At 40.6% G+C, this 12,423-nt stretch overlaps 1 protein-coding gene across 1 annotated transcript in view; it reads left to right on the forward strand.

Moving 5' to 3' along the window:
- The first annotated feature begins 403 nt into the window (after positions 1 to 403).
- ANKRD10 (ankyrin repeat domain 10) overlaps positions 404 to 12,423 on the forward strand; it is a 33,383-nt gene continuing 21,363 nt past the window's right edge. Inside the window, exons 1-3 of the mRNA XM_026036656.1 lie at positions 404 to 604; positions 5,214 to 5,366; positions 10,414 to 10,505. Coding sequence (XP_025892441.1) covers positions 404 to 604; positions 5,214 to 5,366; positions 10,414 to 10,505 — 446 coding nt within the window. The remainder of the gene's footprint in view (positions 605 to 5,213; positions 5,367 to 10,413; positions 10,506 to 12,423) is intronic.

Genomic DNA, 12,423 nt, shown 5'->3' on the forward strand with positions numbered 1-12,423 from the left:
CACCAGCGCGGCGGCGGTTCCTTCCTGCCGCGCGGGGCCGTGGGCACAGAAGGGGCGGCAGCTCCCGGCTCCCGCCCGAGGCTACGGCAAAGCGGGAGCCGCGGGCGGGCAGGGACGGCCGCAGGGCGGGCCGGGGTGGATAGGAGGAGGAGGAGGAGGAGGAGAAGGAGGAGCGCCCCGCGCGGCGCCGCCCCGCTCCGCGCCGCTCCTCTCCCTTTGTGCTGGGGCGGCGGGCGGCAGCCGCAGTCGCCGCTCGCAGCCCGGCCGGCGCGCGCCTCCGCCCGCTCCTCTTCCTCCCCTCCCTCTCCCTGCTTCCCTCCTTCTCCTCCCGCCGCCGCCCCCCTTCCTCCTCCTCCTTCTCCTCTCTCTCGCCGCGCTCCCCCTGCCCGCCCTGCCGCCCGCCATGTCGCTGGGAGCCGGCCCCGAGGCGGGTTTCTCCAGCGAGGAGCTGCTCACGCTGCGCTTCCCCCTGCACCGCGCCTGCCGCGACGGCGACGTGCCCGCCCTGTGCGCGCTGCTCCAGGGCTCGCCCCGCTCCGACCTGGCGGCCGAGGACTCCTTCTACGGCTGGACGCCCATCCACTGGGCCGCGCACTTCGGCAAGGTGGGGCCCGGCGCGAGCGCGGCCGGCACCGAGCAAGGAGGAAGGAGGGAGGGAGGGAGGCAGGGCGCGAGACCCGCGCAACGCGGCGCCATCTTTGCCCCCCGAGCGCGCCCGGCCCGAAAGATTTTTATATATATATATCTTTCGTTAGCTTGACTTCTGATTTCGAGGGTCCCTTTTTGTCGTTGTTGCCCTCGCTCTCCCCGCCCGTGTGTTTTTATCCGCGCGCCGATGGTGTGCAGGAGGACGAGCGTGCCCGTTGGCCCCGGTGGTTTACGGACGGGCACCCAGAGATGGGGGCTCTGCCTTGAGAAGCGCCTCGGGGACAAAGCCGAAGCGCCCGGCACCCCTTCGGGAGCGCGAGCGAAAATAAACGCCTTTTTAAAGAAGCTCGGCATGCAGGAAGCTGCGGGAGCTGCTGCCATCCGGCATTATCGGGCTTCGGCCCATCGGGCTATTTTAGGTTTCCTTTCTCCATCTTGGAGGAATTTCTGCTCGCGTCGCTGCTCGCGGCCGTCCTGCCTGTGCCCCTCGGGGATGGAGCCCGGCCTTGGGGGCATCGCCGCTCCCGAGCAGCCCTGTTATCTACTGCCCCCCGATATATGAGGCTTTTGTGTGGGATATCGCTGCTGCCAGAGTCCCTTAGCGTAACAGCTGCCAAAGGGAACCATGTAAGCGCCGCATCTCGTGGCGCCCATCCCTGGGTGCCCACAGCAGCGTGCGCTGGGTTGGCGCTGCGTCTGGAGGTGGCTGTTTTGTTRTTTCACGTGGCGAGGTGGGGACAGCCAGCCTGCCAAGGCAGACGGCATTGCCGAGGTGATGCAGGCTGCACGTGTTCGTACACTGCTCTCCAAAGACGCGCCTTTTAAGACTTAGACTTTTTAAGTCTGATGGCAGAGGTGACTCYGGTTTCTGGAAGCCGTGTGCATGTTTTATGCCTTTGTTACATGTTATTTCTCTGAACTAGCCTCTAGCTCACTTGGGAAAAAAAGGTGGACTCGTGTAATTGGATCCTAAGCTTGATTTATTTTGTGTTCTCTAGGGGCAATTATAGGCGGGTGAAAGGTTTCATTCTTGGCTATTGCTTCTCCTTTTACAATAGCTGCTTTCAGCAAGCGTTTGCATGCATGGCTTTTATATTCCTGTTTGTATTTTTTCCCCCTCAAACCTGGACTGCTCCTAATTGCAAATGGAAAGTTCTGCTCTTTCTCAAAATCTTAGTGATTTAAAATGTTTGGGTTTTGAAGTGTTCATTAATAGTTACTCAGCAAGATTCCATCTTCTGATACATTTTGTTTCGCTAGATTTTGGGAACCTTTTCCCTTTTTTGTTAATCTTTTCCTGAAATAAATTAGCAACAGAAATTCAAGGATGCTTCTTTAACCTGGAGTACATCAGGGGTATGCTCTAGGAGACAAGGGTTGGTTCCACTTCGTCTCCACATGAGGCTGGAATGACAAAATCGCCCTGATTCCTTGCTGGAAGAAGTCTCAGTGGAACAACTTGTAAGCAGTAAAATCCCAAACAGTCCATGCGTGTGCACGCACATAAACACACGCAGTGCCAGCCGGGGGCTGGTGAACCCCAGCCCTATGCAAACCTTTCTCTTCCTTTACCTGTCACACAAGTAGAACCTGGAACAAAGCCCCATGTACTGAAGGGCACTATGAAGTTATTATGAAATAAAGCTTCATGGAATTACCTCCTTGCACACAATTGTAGATCCGTTGTAAGAAATCAGCACCCGTTAGAAATGGGTGTGTGAAAGAGGAAAAATGGCTTTTTTTGTTGTGGTGGTGTGTTTTATTTATTTATTTATTTTAATTGGGAAMTACTAATTCTGTTAGTCATAAAGATAATTCTGTTAGCCACTAAGATATTCTGTCTTAAGAAAAAACGCAGTACTTATGAATTGATAAGCATGGCTTATTTTGTTGGGACATACCCGAAGAGCTTCCAAATAATAAATTAGGAGAGAAGCAAATTAAAAATTATAGAYGAGCATTCTTGGTGGCAATATTTGAAATTCTAATGAAACTATGCTTTTTTAAAWTTTTTGTTTGTTTGCACAGTGTATTTTCTGGGTATTCCATGGCAGCAGGGAACGGTGTGTAGCTTGACATCTAAATGGATTAYCGTTAGAGCTGCCGTATTGAAATTTGAGTTAATTATGTAGTATCTTGTATTTTATTGGTATTTGGTAGTTTTCTAATGAAAAGAATCAGATATAATAATTGATATAATGATCAAATAATGATCAGAATGTGAAATTGCTAGTAATCTGAAGAGCTACCATACAGGTTGAAAACAAGAGAAGGGTAAAAATCAAAGCTGCTGTTGCTTTTTTTTTTTTTCTTTTTCCCCCCCTCCCCTTTATATATACATTTTATATAAAACACACACTTTTTTTTTTTGTTTTTAACCGATTGCATATGTGTTTGTTTTTTTTAACTGCATTCTCTTCTCTTTATGCTTTTGTGACTTCTCTAAATATGTTTTTTCATTTGACCGTTTACAGTACAGCAGGCCGAATAGTAGTGCAGTGCGCTGTTTCTCTGGGCACAAAAGTATTGCAAATGAAAATGTCCATCTCTTCCCTGGTATTTTGCCAGTATCTTCAGTTATGTGGATACTAGTCCATCTCCTTCGTTAAATCTCCCTTTCACCTCCATTTTAGGTGTAGTCATATTTTAGAAAATGTCTCTATAAGGTAAGAAGGATACTTAACAAAAGCAGCCTCATGTCCTCTTCTAAAACATGAGTAATCCAGTGGGCTTTTGGTGTGAGGTCTGTTTGCCTTTTGCAAACGCTTATAATAAAGTATTTTAATATAAGCATTTATAGGCATTTTGCAAATGCTTATAATAAAGTGTTCTCAAATTCTGTTGAAAATCCCTTTTAAAAACTGGATGAACTTCTGTTTGCAGTTACAGCAGGGRAGCCTCTGGGTGTAGCTGGTGCTTTTTCTAACCCTTAATAAATAATTATTAATGATACCAGCCATATTGTGAGTGCTAGTATATAGACAGAAGGGAAATCTAAGATTAGAAAACAGAGCATTTATTTGGGAAACTTAACATTGAAATTATGTTTATATTACACCTGTCATCACTTTCGTGCAATACAGGTACTTTTTTGCTTTTAAAAAGATACTTTCTCTTCGGTTAGTGTTTAGGTTTGTAGGGATGAGTTTATTAATACTGCAGTATTTCAGGTACCCTCAGCTCTGGACACTTTCTTCATGGTGAGTTAATGGTGCTTTTTCTGTATCTAAAAATCGGCTGCAATATTTTAAGTGCTTTTGTATGCCAGGAAATATATGGTTCACATTTGTTTATTTGAACTATACAGAGAAGGAAAAGCTATTTGCAAATCTAACAGAAAAATACTTTGAGAGTGACTGGTCCTTTTATTTCATTTACGTAACTYGTCAAGCTGAGGAATTTGCAAGTTAAAAAAGAGAAATGAGCCAGACTCAGCCATACGGGAGCAGAGAAGAGCCCTGGAATCTATATGGTTGTTTTGGCCTTAATCACACTGCCTTTCTAATCACTCATTTGTGAACAAATGATTTCCCAGCTGGAGCACGGCTAGTAAGCATTTTCTTTAACTGTGAGAGACTGACCAGTAGATTTTTGTTTTATATGACCCAATGCCCTGAATCATTGTGGTGTGGGGTTTTTTTGTGTGCGTATGTATGTGTGTTTTCTAAACACAGTAAACTGGAGCCTAGACTAAATTGTTTATTTTACAATAGCGTGTTCCTTTTCCTGTCACCAGAAAGGCGCAGTCATGATGTGACACAGGAAGAGAGGACTTTTTGACTATTTTTGAAAGTTGAGGTCATCGTGAGTGTGGGCTCCTGGTGTCTACAAATGTGGTGTTATGAGCACTTAAACAGCAGCTGTTCTGATATCTGACACTTTTGGCTAGTATGATAGGAAAATGGAAGCCAAAATACAGACAGGCAAAATATTATTTCTTCTAAAGCAAAAAGCTCTTCTCTTACTGTCRCTATAGACTTGAGTTCTGTTTCATTTTAACAACTCTTCAGCTGTAAYACCTAAAAAATGATGAAAATCGTGAATTCCTCATTATTATAGATTAACTTTAAAACTACTAAGTTTTCCATAATAACATGCTTCATTTCCTTCATGAAAACATTAGAGAAATTAATTCTTTTCTTCRATTTTACAGTTTGCTTTCCTCTAAGCTTTCTGAAAAATACTTCAGGACTCTGTTATTTTAGCAAACATTAACTATAATGTATATATTTTTTTTTTGTAGTTTTGCTATTTCAGAAAACTTTTTCCTCCCCCTCTGACAAGTGAACCACCTCTTTGTTGAAGCGAGCTCTGAGTTATTTGTGCCCCCTTCTATCCCACTCCCAAAGCGAATGTTGACATTCAGTTTTGAGAGGGAGAATTAAGCACTTCTCAGATAAGGTCTCTGGAGCAACCTTCATGTTTATGTTGTCGCTAATCGCTTGGCATCAGCTTAACTCCATGAGTCACATTAGTTTTCTGGGGTGTTTTTATTTGACCTGTGCTGACTGTGTCATAGAACATCTTTATAAAACTTGTGGTTTTATTCCCACCTGTCTTTAAAGCTGGAGTGCCTCATGCAGTTGGTGAGAGCTGGAGCCTCTGTCAATGCCAGCACAACACGTTTTGCTCAAACACCAGCCCACATTGCTGCTTTTGGAGGACATCCTCAGTGCCTGATTTGGTTGATTCAAGTGGGGGCCAACATAAACAAACAGGTATGGACTCATGTGTGTTCCCTGTCTGTGTTTAACTTTGGAATGGTGATTTTGTTCCCTTTATGTATCTACATACGCATGTAAAGATTATATCCTAAACAGTGGCCTAAGTCAAATGATTTTATGAAGAAGGCCTAAACTGATAGTTGTTGCAGAGAGAGAACTACTAAGTGTTCTTTAAGCCTCTAAAGGTTTGGAGATTGTGCTTATTTCAGTCAGGAATTGGCCTCTTGCTGCATCTTGGAGCAAAATGGCTTCATGTTGGGCCAGTGYTGATAGCATTAGCACTTTGCATCTATACTTGTGTTGTAATGCCTCTATAGGACAGAAAAAAAAATAGTGAGAAAGATCTTATTTAAATATATCGTTAATTGAAGAAAAAAATAGATTAACTTTACCATTATCTGTTGAATCACAAGACCATTGTGCTTCTTCATGATAGACCTGTAAATCTAGCTTATAGTAATGAGGCCTGCTGTAGTTTAAGTTGTATTTAATTTCATACTGTTTCCATTTATAGACTATTTTCACAATTCTGCCAGTAACTTACTGTGAGTAGCTCAGATATAGGTACTTTGTTAACAAAGTCTAAATGAGTGGATTTTTTTTTCCTCTGATAATTTTCCACCACTGTTACTTTGCTTTTGGATAATGCTTTATTTGGTAGCAAAAAGTGGAATAACGTAGCAAGATGTAGGACTCCCACAGCTTGGAAGGACTCCCACAGTTTGTACAGTAACAGGATCAAGCTTTTAGTACTTGGGCTTTTACAGAATCCGTTCAGTACTGAGAGAATCTATTCATGTCTTGTACATATACAGTATGTACCTCTATACCAGTACTGAAAAAATATTTATAAAGTTCTATGATAGTAAATGCATATATTCTAATTAATTACTAARGCTCTGTACAGCACTGCAGCCGTAAAGTCTCTGGCCTGAAGCATCTTGCTTTTATGTATAACATTTAATGGTCAGGTTGTATTTTATATGCAGTAGAGGTAAGCCAAGATTACTGAAGAAATTTTGCTTTTCTAGACTTTTTTAATTATGCAAAAATAAGAAATGGGGAGGTTTGTGTTGAGTTTGCAGAAAAGAAGGCTGATGCTTTGAGAACAGCTGTGAGACACACCAAAGGAGTTGTAGAAGCAGTGGAGGTGACTGGATGCAGAGGCTATAAACATCTTCTTGATACCTGAAACAAGTAATTTATGCAACAGCTATAATTGCATAGCAGTAGAATTTTCAGAAAAGAAAATGGAAGAACATCTGGAGTCCGTGTGAGAATGTACAGGAATGGTGATGAGGAAGAAGAAACAGCATGCATGAACTAAAGATCTGTGTGTATCTGCTAAATGGGAAGAAAAAGAAGAAGAAGAAGAAAAAGAAGAAACGCAGATGAATGAATGAGAAGAACGAAAGCTTCAGCTCTGACCCGTGAAGTTGGAATGCAGCTACAGAAAAAGTTTGCTCTCCTGCAACATAATGGGAAAAAAATGACATTTCTAGTGGGTGAGGTTGTGCCAGAAGAGGAGGAAATTGTGTAGAGATCCTSCTTTGGGCAACAATGAAATTGTCTCTAAGGGAAAGCACAAGGCAGTGAAGTCTGCAGTTAAAAGCAGACTGGAAACTCATGGTTTGAAAGTATTCTTTCTAATCCGAGGGCCTGTCACCAGAGCAAATGCAAGTAATTAAGATCTGTGGTCTTTCGCAAGAGGAAGAGTGATGTGGTCCTGATTTTATTTTTATTTGTATTGAGATAGTAATGGTCGTATCTTACAAATTTCTGACAATTTAGACATTAACAGGGAGTAGATAGTAACATGAAGAACACGTGTCTTCCACAATGTAACCTATCCCAATATGTTGTTAATAATGGTAGGTTCAAGTTACAGATTTACACTTGAGTGTAGTAAGCAGCTAAGCAGCTGCTCTTTTTTTTTTTTTTTTTTTTTTTGTTTGTTTAACAAAAAGGAAAAAAGCTTTTTCCATCTGGACTTAACATTTTACATTTTTTCTTTTTGGAAATAGCCAGTGTGGATTTGCAGAAAAGGGCTTCATGTGGCCTACGTTACAGAAGAAGGATGAGAAATRCTGCTTTTACACAGATGATGTTAATTTACTTTTCATCTAGCTCGTTACCAMCATGTGGCAGTGATGACATCGAGAAGAAGACTAAGGAGGGTAGAGTTACCCATGCTGGCGAGAACTACTTATACAACGGTATCTTTGATAAGAGAAAAATAAAAGGAATGACATTATGTGTTAACCGTTTTGTATTTTCAAGCTACCTATTCCTGCTGGATTAAATCTAGATAAGTAAAAATATTCCATCAGCTTTCATCTGTCCTCAGAATTCAGAAGGAAAATGACCATGAATTTGAAGCATTATTGGCAGAGAATTGGAACCGCAGTACAGTCTTCACCTTCTTCACTTCCCGGCCTCAGGAAGGAGAGGGCACTAGGTCTCATAAATCTRAACACCTTTGGGAAATGGGATCAGTTCATAGAACTTGGAATTCTATCAGTTGAGTAAGGAACGCAGTTAGTTTGTGTTTATGGTCAGGTAAGGTGGTGTTCCCATGTCTCAGTAAGAGCTCTATACTGGAAGTGTCTTTAAAATGCTCACGTTGTTTAAAAACCTCCACTGTTAATGTGCATGGGAGAATCTCAAAAGGAATAGTTACAGGTAAGTAACTCTTCTGTTTCTTAATAAAAGAGCATTAAAGGTACTAATTAAAAAATTAACTGAAACATGTGGGCATTTAGAGCAATTTAACGCTTTCTTTTCCAGGTTCAGTTGAAAATGCTGAAAGCTAAGAAAAAATTAGTAATGTCCRAAACGGGAAGAAGGGAAATAAACTGGACTGAATACCAGTCTATTACCACCTCTAGAGGAGTAGGAATAAGCAGAGAAACAAAAAGGGGATAAAGAAGGAAGCTAGGTAGCTATTTAGTAAAATGAGGCACAATTCAAAAGCTAATCTGGTCATAACCCCAAGCTGAGCAAACTGCCTTTGGCCTTCGTCAAGGACAGTGATCCTCCTCCAGGGGACACTGGAGTGTAGTTTGCTCTGTGTAACCAAAAATAGAGGGAGGAAAGAGGTGAGCCTTAGGCCTGAAAATACATGATGCCAAGTATAGTGCCAGGTAATCCAGCCGCTGAACTATTCCTGTGTGCAGCCACCCACTCTAGTTGTTGAATTTAAGTTGAATTGTTCTGAAGCCCTGTTTGCTTCTGTAAAAGTTAAATTTTTGGATCTGTTTAAGAAAGAGTAATTTTTTTTTTTAAGTGGGAAAGAATATTTTTTCATTCYGGCTTGTGACCTAGAGAGAATTTCTTCTCAGACTTAGGAAAATATTTCAGATTAATGGAAGTGAGATAGATGTATCCTCACAGGAGAACTTTCAAAGAGAGTAATGAATATTTGAGATAAACGAAATTTAGGTGCAGTAATATATCCCGTAATTTTCTAAATATTTCCTCGATTCCTTGGCTTCAGAGGAGATGTTACTGGCCTTTTTAGGCCAGCAGTTGAAAGAAACCTTTCTTAAGGCAYACATTCTCTTCCGAGGCTTTTACCTTTTTTTCTTGATACTGGTAGGACAATTATTAGTTGCTCCAAGTTAAAGTTAATCATATTGGATTGGAGCCTTGGTGAGGAGCTCATTTGCAAAGGAGGAAATTGGCAAGTAGCAAATAGAGACTGTTTGAAACTATGAAAAAAATCATGTTSAAATTATGTTTACACAGTCTAGAAGATGTGATTGAATTTCTAAGATGCTTAGCAGAGATTTTAGAACACCTGTTGCCTTCCAGATCAAAATGGTACTTAGATTATATTTTGAATATGTTCATAATTCAAATAGAGCTAAAATGTAACTAGAGCTATAAGGTTAGGGGTGAAGATCACGTTGTGTTAAGACTGGCAAGTCAGTGAAGATAGTGTGTTACTTGAATAACTCCTCCTGGGGTTATTTTAACAGATAGAATGGGGAAGCAAACCTGAGGTGTACATAGTTAGATTTGGTTTAGTGTTAGTGGAACAGACAGGTGGTGTCTCTCCAAAAYTGAGAGAGGAAAGGAAGGCTGGAGAAGAAACCAAGAAACTTGCTAGACAGTGACACTTCTGAGGACTATGATAGTAAATCCATATAACAGACCAGTAACTGAACAGTTACTTGATTTTTTTTTTTCAAGGCCACATGCCCTTCCAGATTCCTCTTCATGGTTCCTAATACTGATGGTTGGCTGCACACACTGAATTTCATCTGCRGTCTGGGGATCGTGGCACCTGAAGCTCGCCTGTTCCTTACCGCTTTCACTTACACAATGGTAGATTATTTCTCCTAAGTGAGAAGCTAGTCTGCAGAGAGGGACTTCCCCGAAAGGCAGTGCACTTTGCCCAGTATGTTTGCACATGTTGTAAAAATGGTAAATGATTGGAATGGAGGTGGATAGTCCCAGAACAGAAAAGTCCATGGGACAAAGGAGTTAAACGTTCCTGTCTCAGGAGTGATCTGGCCTGTATAGTTCTTGGGCAACCCAAGGTCAGCTTTGCAGTGGAGATMGGCCTAGATACTCCTCACCTGGGGAGTAGTCATGGTGCATTGCAGGAACATGTCCATGTGTCAGCAAGACCTGGAAGTGCTGTAGTCCCCCAAGCACAACCATAYGGCTTCCAAACTCAGGATGACCTGCTTAGTGCGAGCTGCTAGGAAACAGATGTGCCAGGAAATGAAATACASTGGTGTTAGTATGAATCGGTATTGTACTGTATGCTGATTTTTAACAGATTTTCTTTACATGACTGTACTGTTAACCAGATTACTGTATGATGCTCACTTTAAGAGTAACTGCCCTGGCTTTTGCTTCCTGATGGACCTCAGAGCCAACTGCCATAATCCTAAAGCACATGGGGCATTTGCTAGGTAGTGAATGCTGCGTTTGCATATATATCTGCTTGCTTAATAACAATGAGTAATGTAAAATAAGATATTTATGTTTCAAAAGATTATACTTGACAAAATGCAGTTTGTCTTTGCAGGATTATGTTGGTGAAACTCCTATTCATAAAGCAGCACGGTCTGGTAGTATGGATTCCATAAGTGCCCTTGTGGCTCATGGTGCGCAAATAGAGTAAGTGAGGTTTTTTGCTTTGTTGCTCTTGTGTGTTTAGCTAACTAACTTAGGCGGGTAAACACAGATACTAATGTTAGAAAGACAAGTCCCAAGCAGCAGGCACCTGATGAAAAGGCAGCTGGACATGTTCAACTGTAATAATGCCCACGATGCGTTGCATGTCTAGCAGGAAAGCATAGAGTCCTTACGTGGCATCAGGGTGCTACATTCCTACTGCATTTATATYGGATCTGTTGAGACGTTTAGCACGCTTTTGTGAAATGCCCCCAAATTGTACATTTGTATGTACATGTTTTGTTGTTTATTACAACAAATTGACACCTTGCACTGGTGAATAAATTTAGAGAGCAATGCAAAAGCAATGTTATGTGCAAAATAGCATTTCACTCACTCTTAGCTGTTAGTTGATACTGTTTGTTAGTATACTCTGTATTTGCACTGTTAACTTTTTTCTTTAAAGGTTTATGTACTGCAAAAACATTCAGAAAATCTCACAAACTTTTGCAACTTACAGCATGGACAAAATGGATGCAGTTTTCACCTAGAAATGTTGAGTATAAGCTCTATGGCTTATAATAACGTAAATACTTTAGCCATTTGTTTTAAGTAGAACTAGCCTTATTATATTAAATGATAACTAGTCTGTTGTATTTTAACCTGCAATATGAAATTTTTTAAGTTTTAAGTGAAATAAGAATCATGTAGTTAATTTCTTGTTTTACCCTTTGGTTTCCATCTTACTCTTTTTGTAACGATGTCCTTAAATTTAACTTTTTCAATGGTATCATAGAGTATTCAGGAAATATTGTGACTTCTAGGTTAACTGTAATGAGCAAATTATTTTCTATGAACAAAATGTTTCTTGAAAAATGACGCTGAAGTAATTTATGCAGCTGTCAAGGTCAGTTAATGACAAGTTCAATGAAATCAATCTTAATTTTAGAAATTCCKATTTTGCATTCACTTTCAAATGTCTTAACTTGGATTTAAATTTACTGTGGAATTGAGCAAACCTTAATTATCATCATCAATTAGTATGTAATGTTGTAGTTTTYAGAAAGCATTCAATTGAAAGAGAAGTTACAGAATAGCATAAACATTTTGAAATTAATGACTCAAGAGTGAGAAGAGAAAGTGTTGAAATCCCACAGGGTTTTCGAGAKAAGTAGCTGAATACCTGAGGTTGGAGATACGGCTGCAACTTTTAATTTATTTAGTTACTTTTTTTTTAACGTATTTGCAAGACTTGGAGGAAGCATCTCTGTAAAAGTKTGAATAAAAGAATATCTGCCTTTGGCCAAAGCTCTTTTTGATGATTTTTCTATCAGAAAATGCAGCAGAAATGATACAGGCTTCTAGCAGTTTTACTGAACAGAAAATAATTTGGATTCTCAGTTCAGTAAGTCTAAATTTCATCTGCATTGTGGTGTAGTATACACTCACCATGAATGTTGTAGGTAAACAAAATCCTGTCCAGTAAGTGAAGTGTCCAGCAAGAGGTTGTAGGAGAGACTCATTTTTAGTCATTTAGAGGTCAGAACTTTTCACCAAGTAGTTTAATAATGGTGAAATTCTGGACCTGTGACCTCAGTGAGAACTCTATTAACTAGACAGACATCAGGATTTATTCCATTGATTCTGTTTTTTCAGGTCCCATATTTTAAATCTGAGCAAATCCAGGTTTGACAAGGTAACCTTTGTACAGTGAAACTTTTTTTCCACCTTTTTTTTTTTTAATTTATTTTTTGTCACTTGGGTTCTGTTCAGTTTTTTTTTTTTTTTTTTGTAACATCTCAAAAATGTCAAACCTCTGCAAATTTTATCTCCTTTATTTTTATTTATTTAGGGAAGAAAAAAGGAGAGTGAGTGTGTCCATATTTGAGTTCTAGTTAGCATATCTTTACTGAAGTGACGA

This window comes from Nothoprocta perdicaria, unplaced genomic scaffold (genome assembly GCF_003342845.1).
Source record: "Nothoprocta perdicaria isolate Ctin4 unplaced genomic scaffold, notPer1 scaffold_183, whole genome shotgun sequence".
Lineage (NCBI taxonomy): Eukaryota > Metazoa > Chordata > Aves > Tinamiformes > Tinamidae > Nothoprocta > Nothoprocta perdicaria.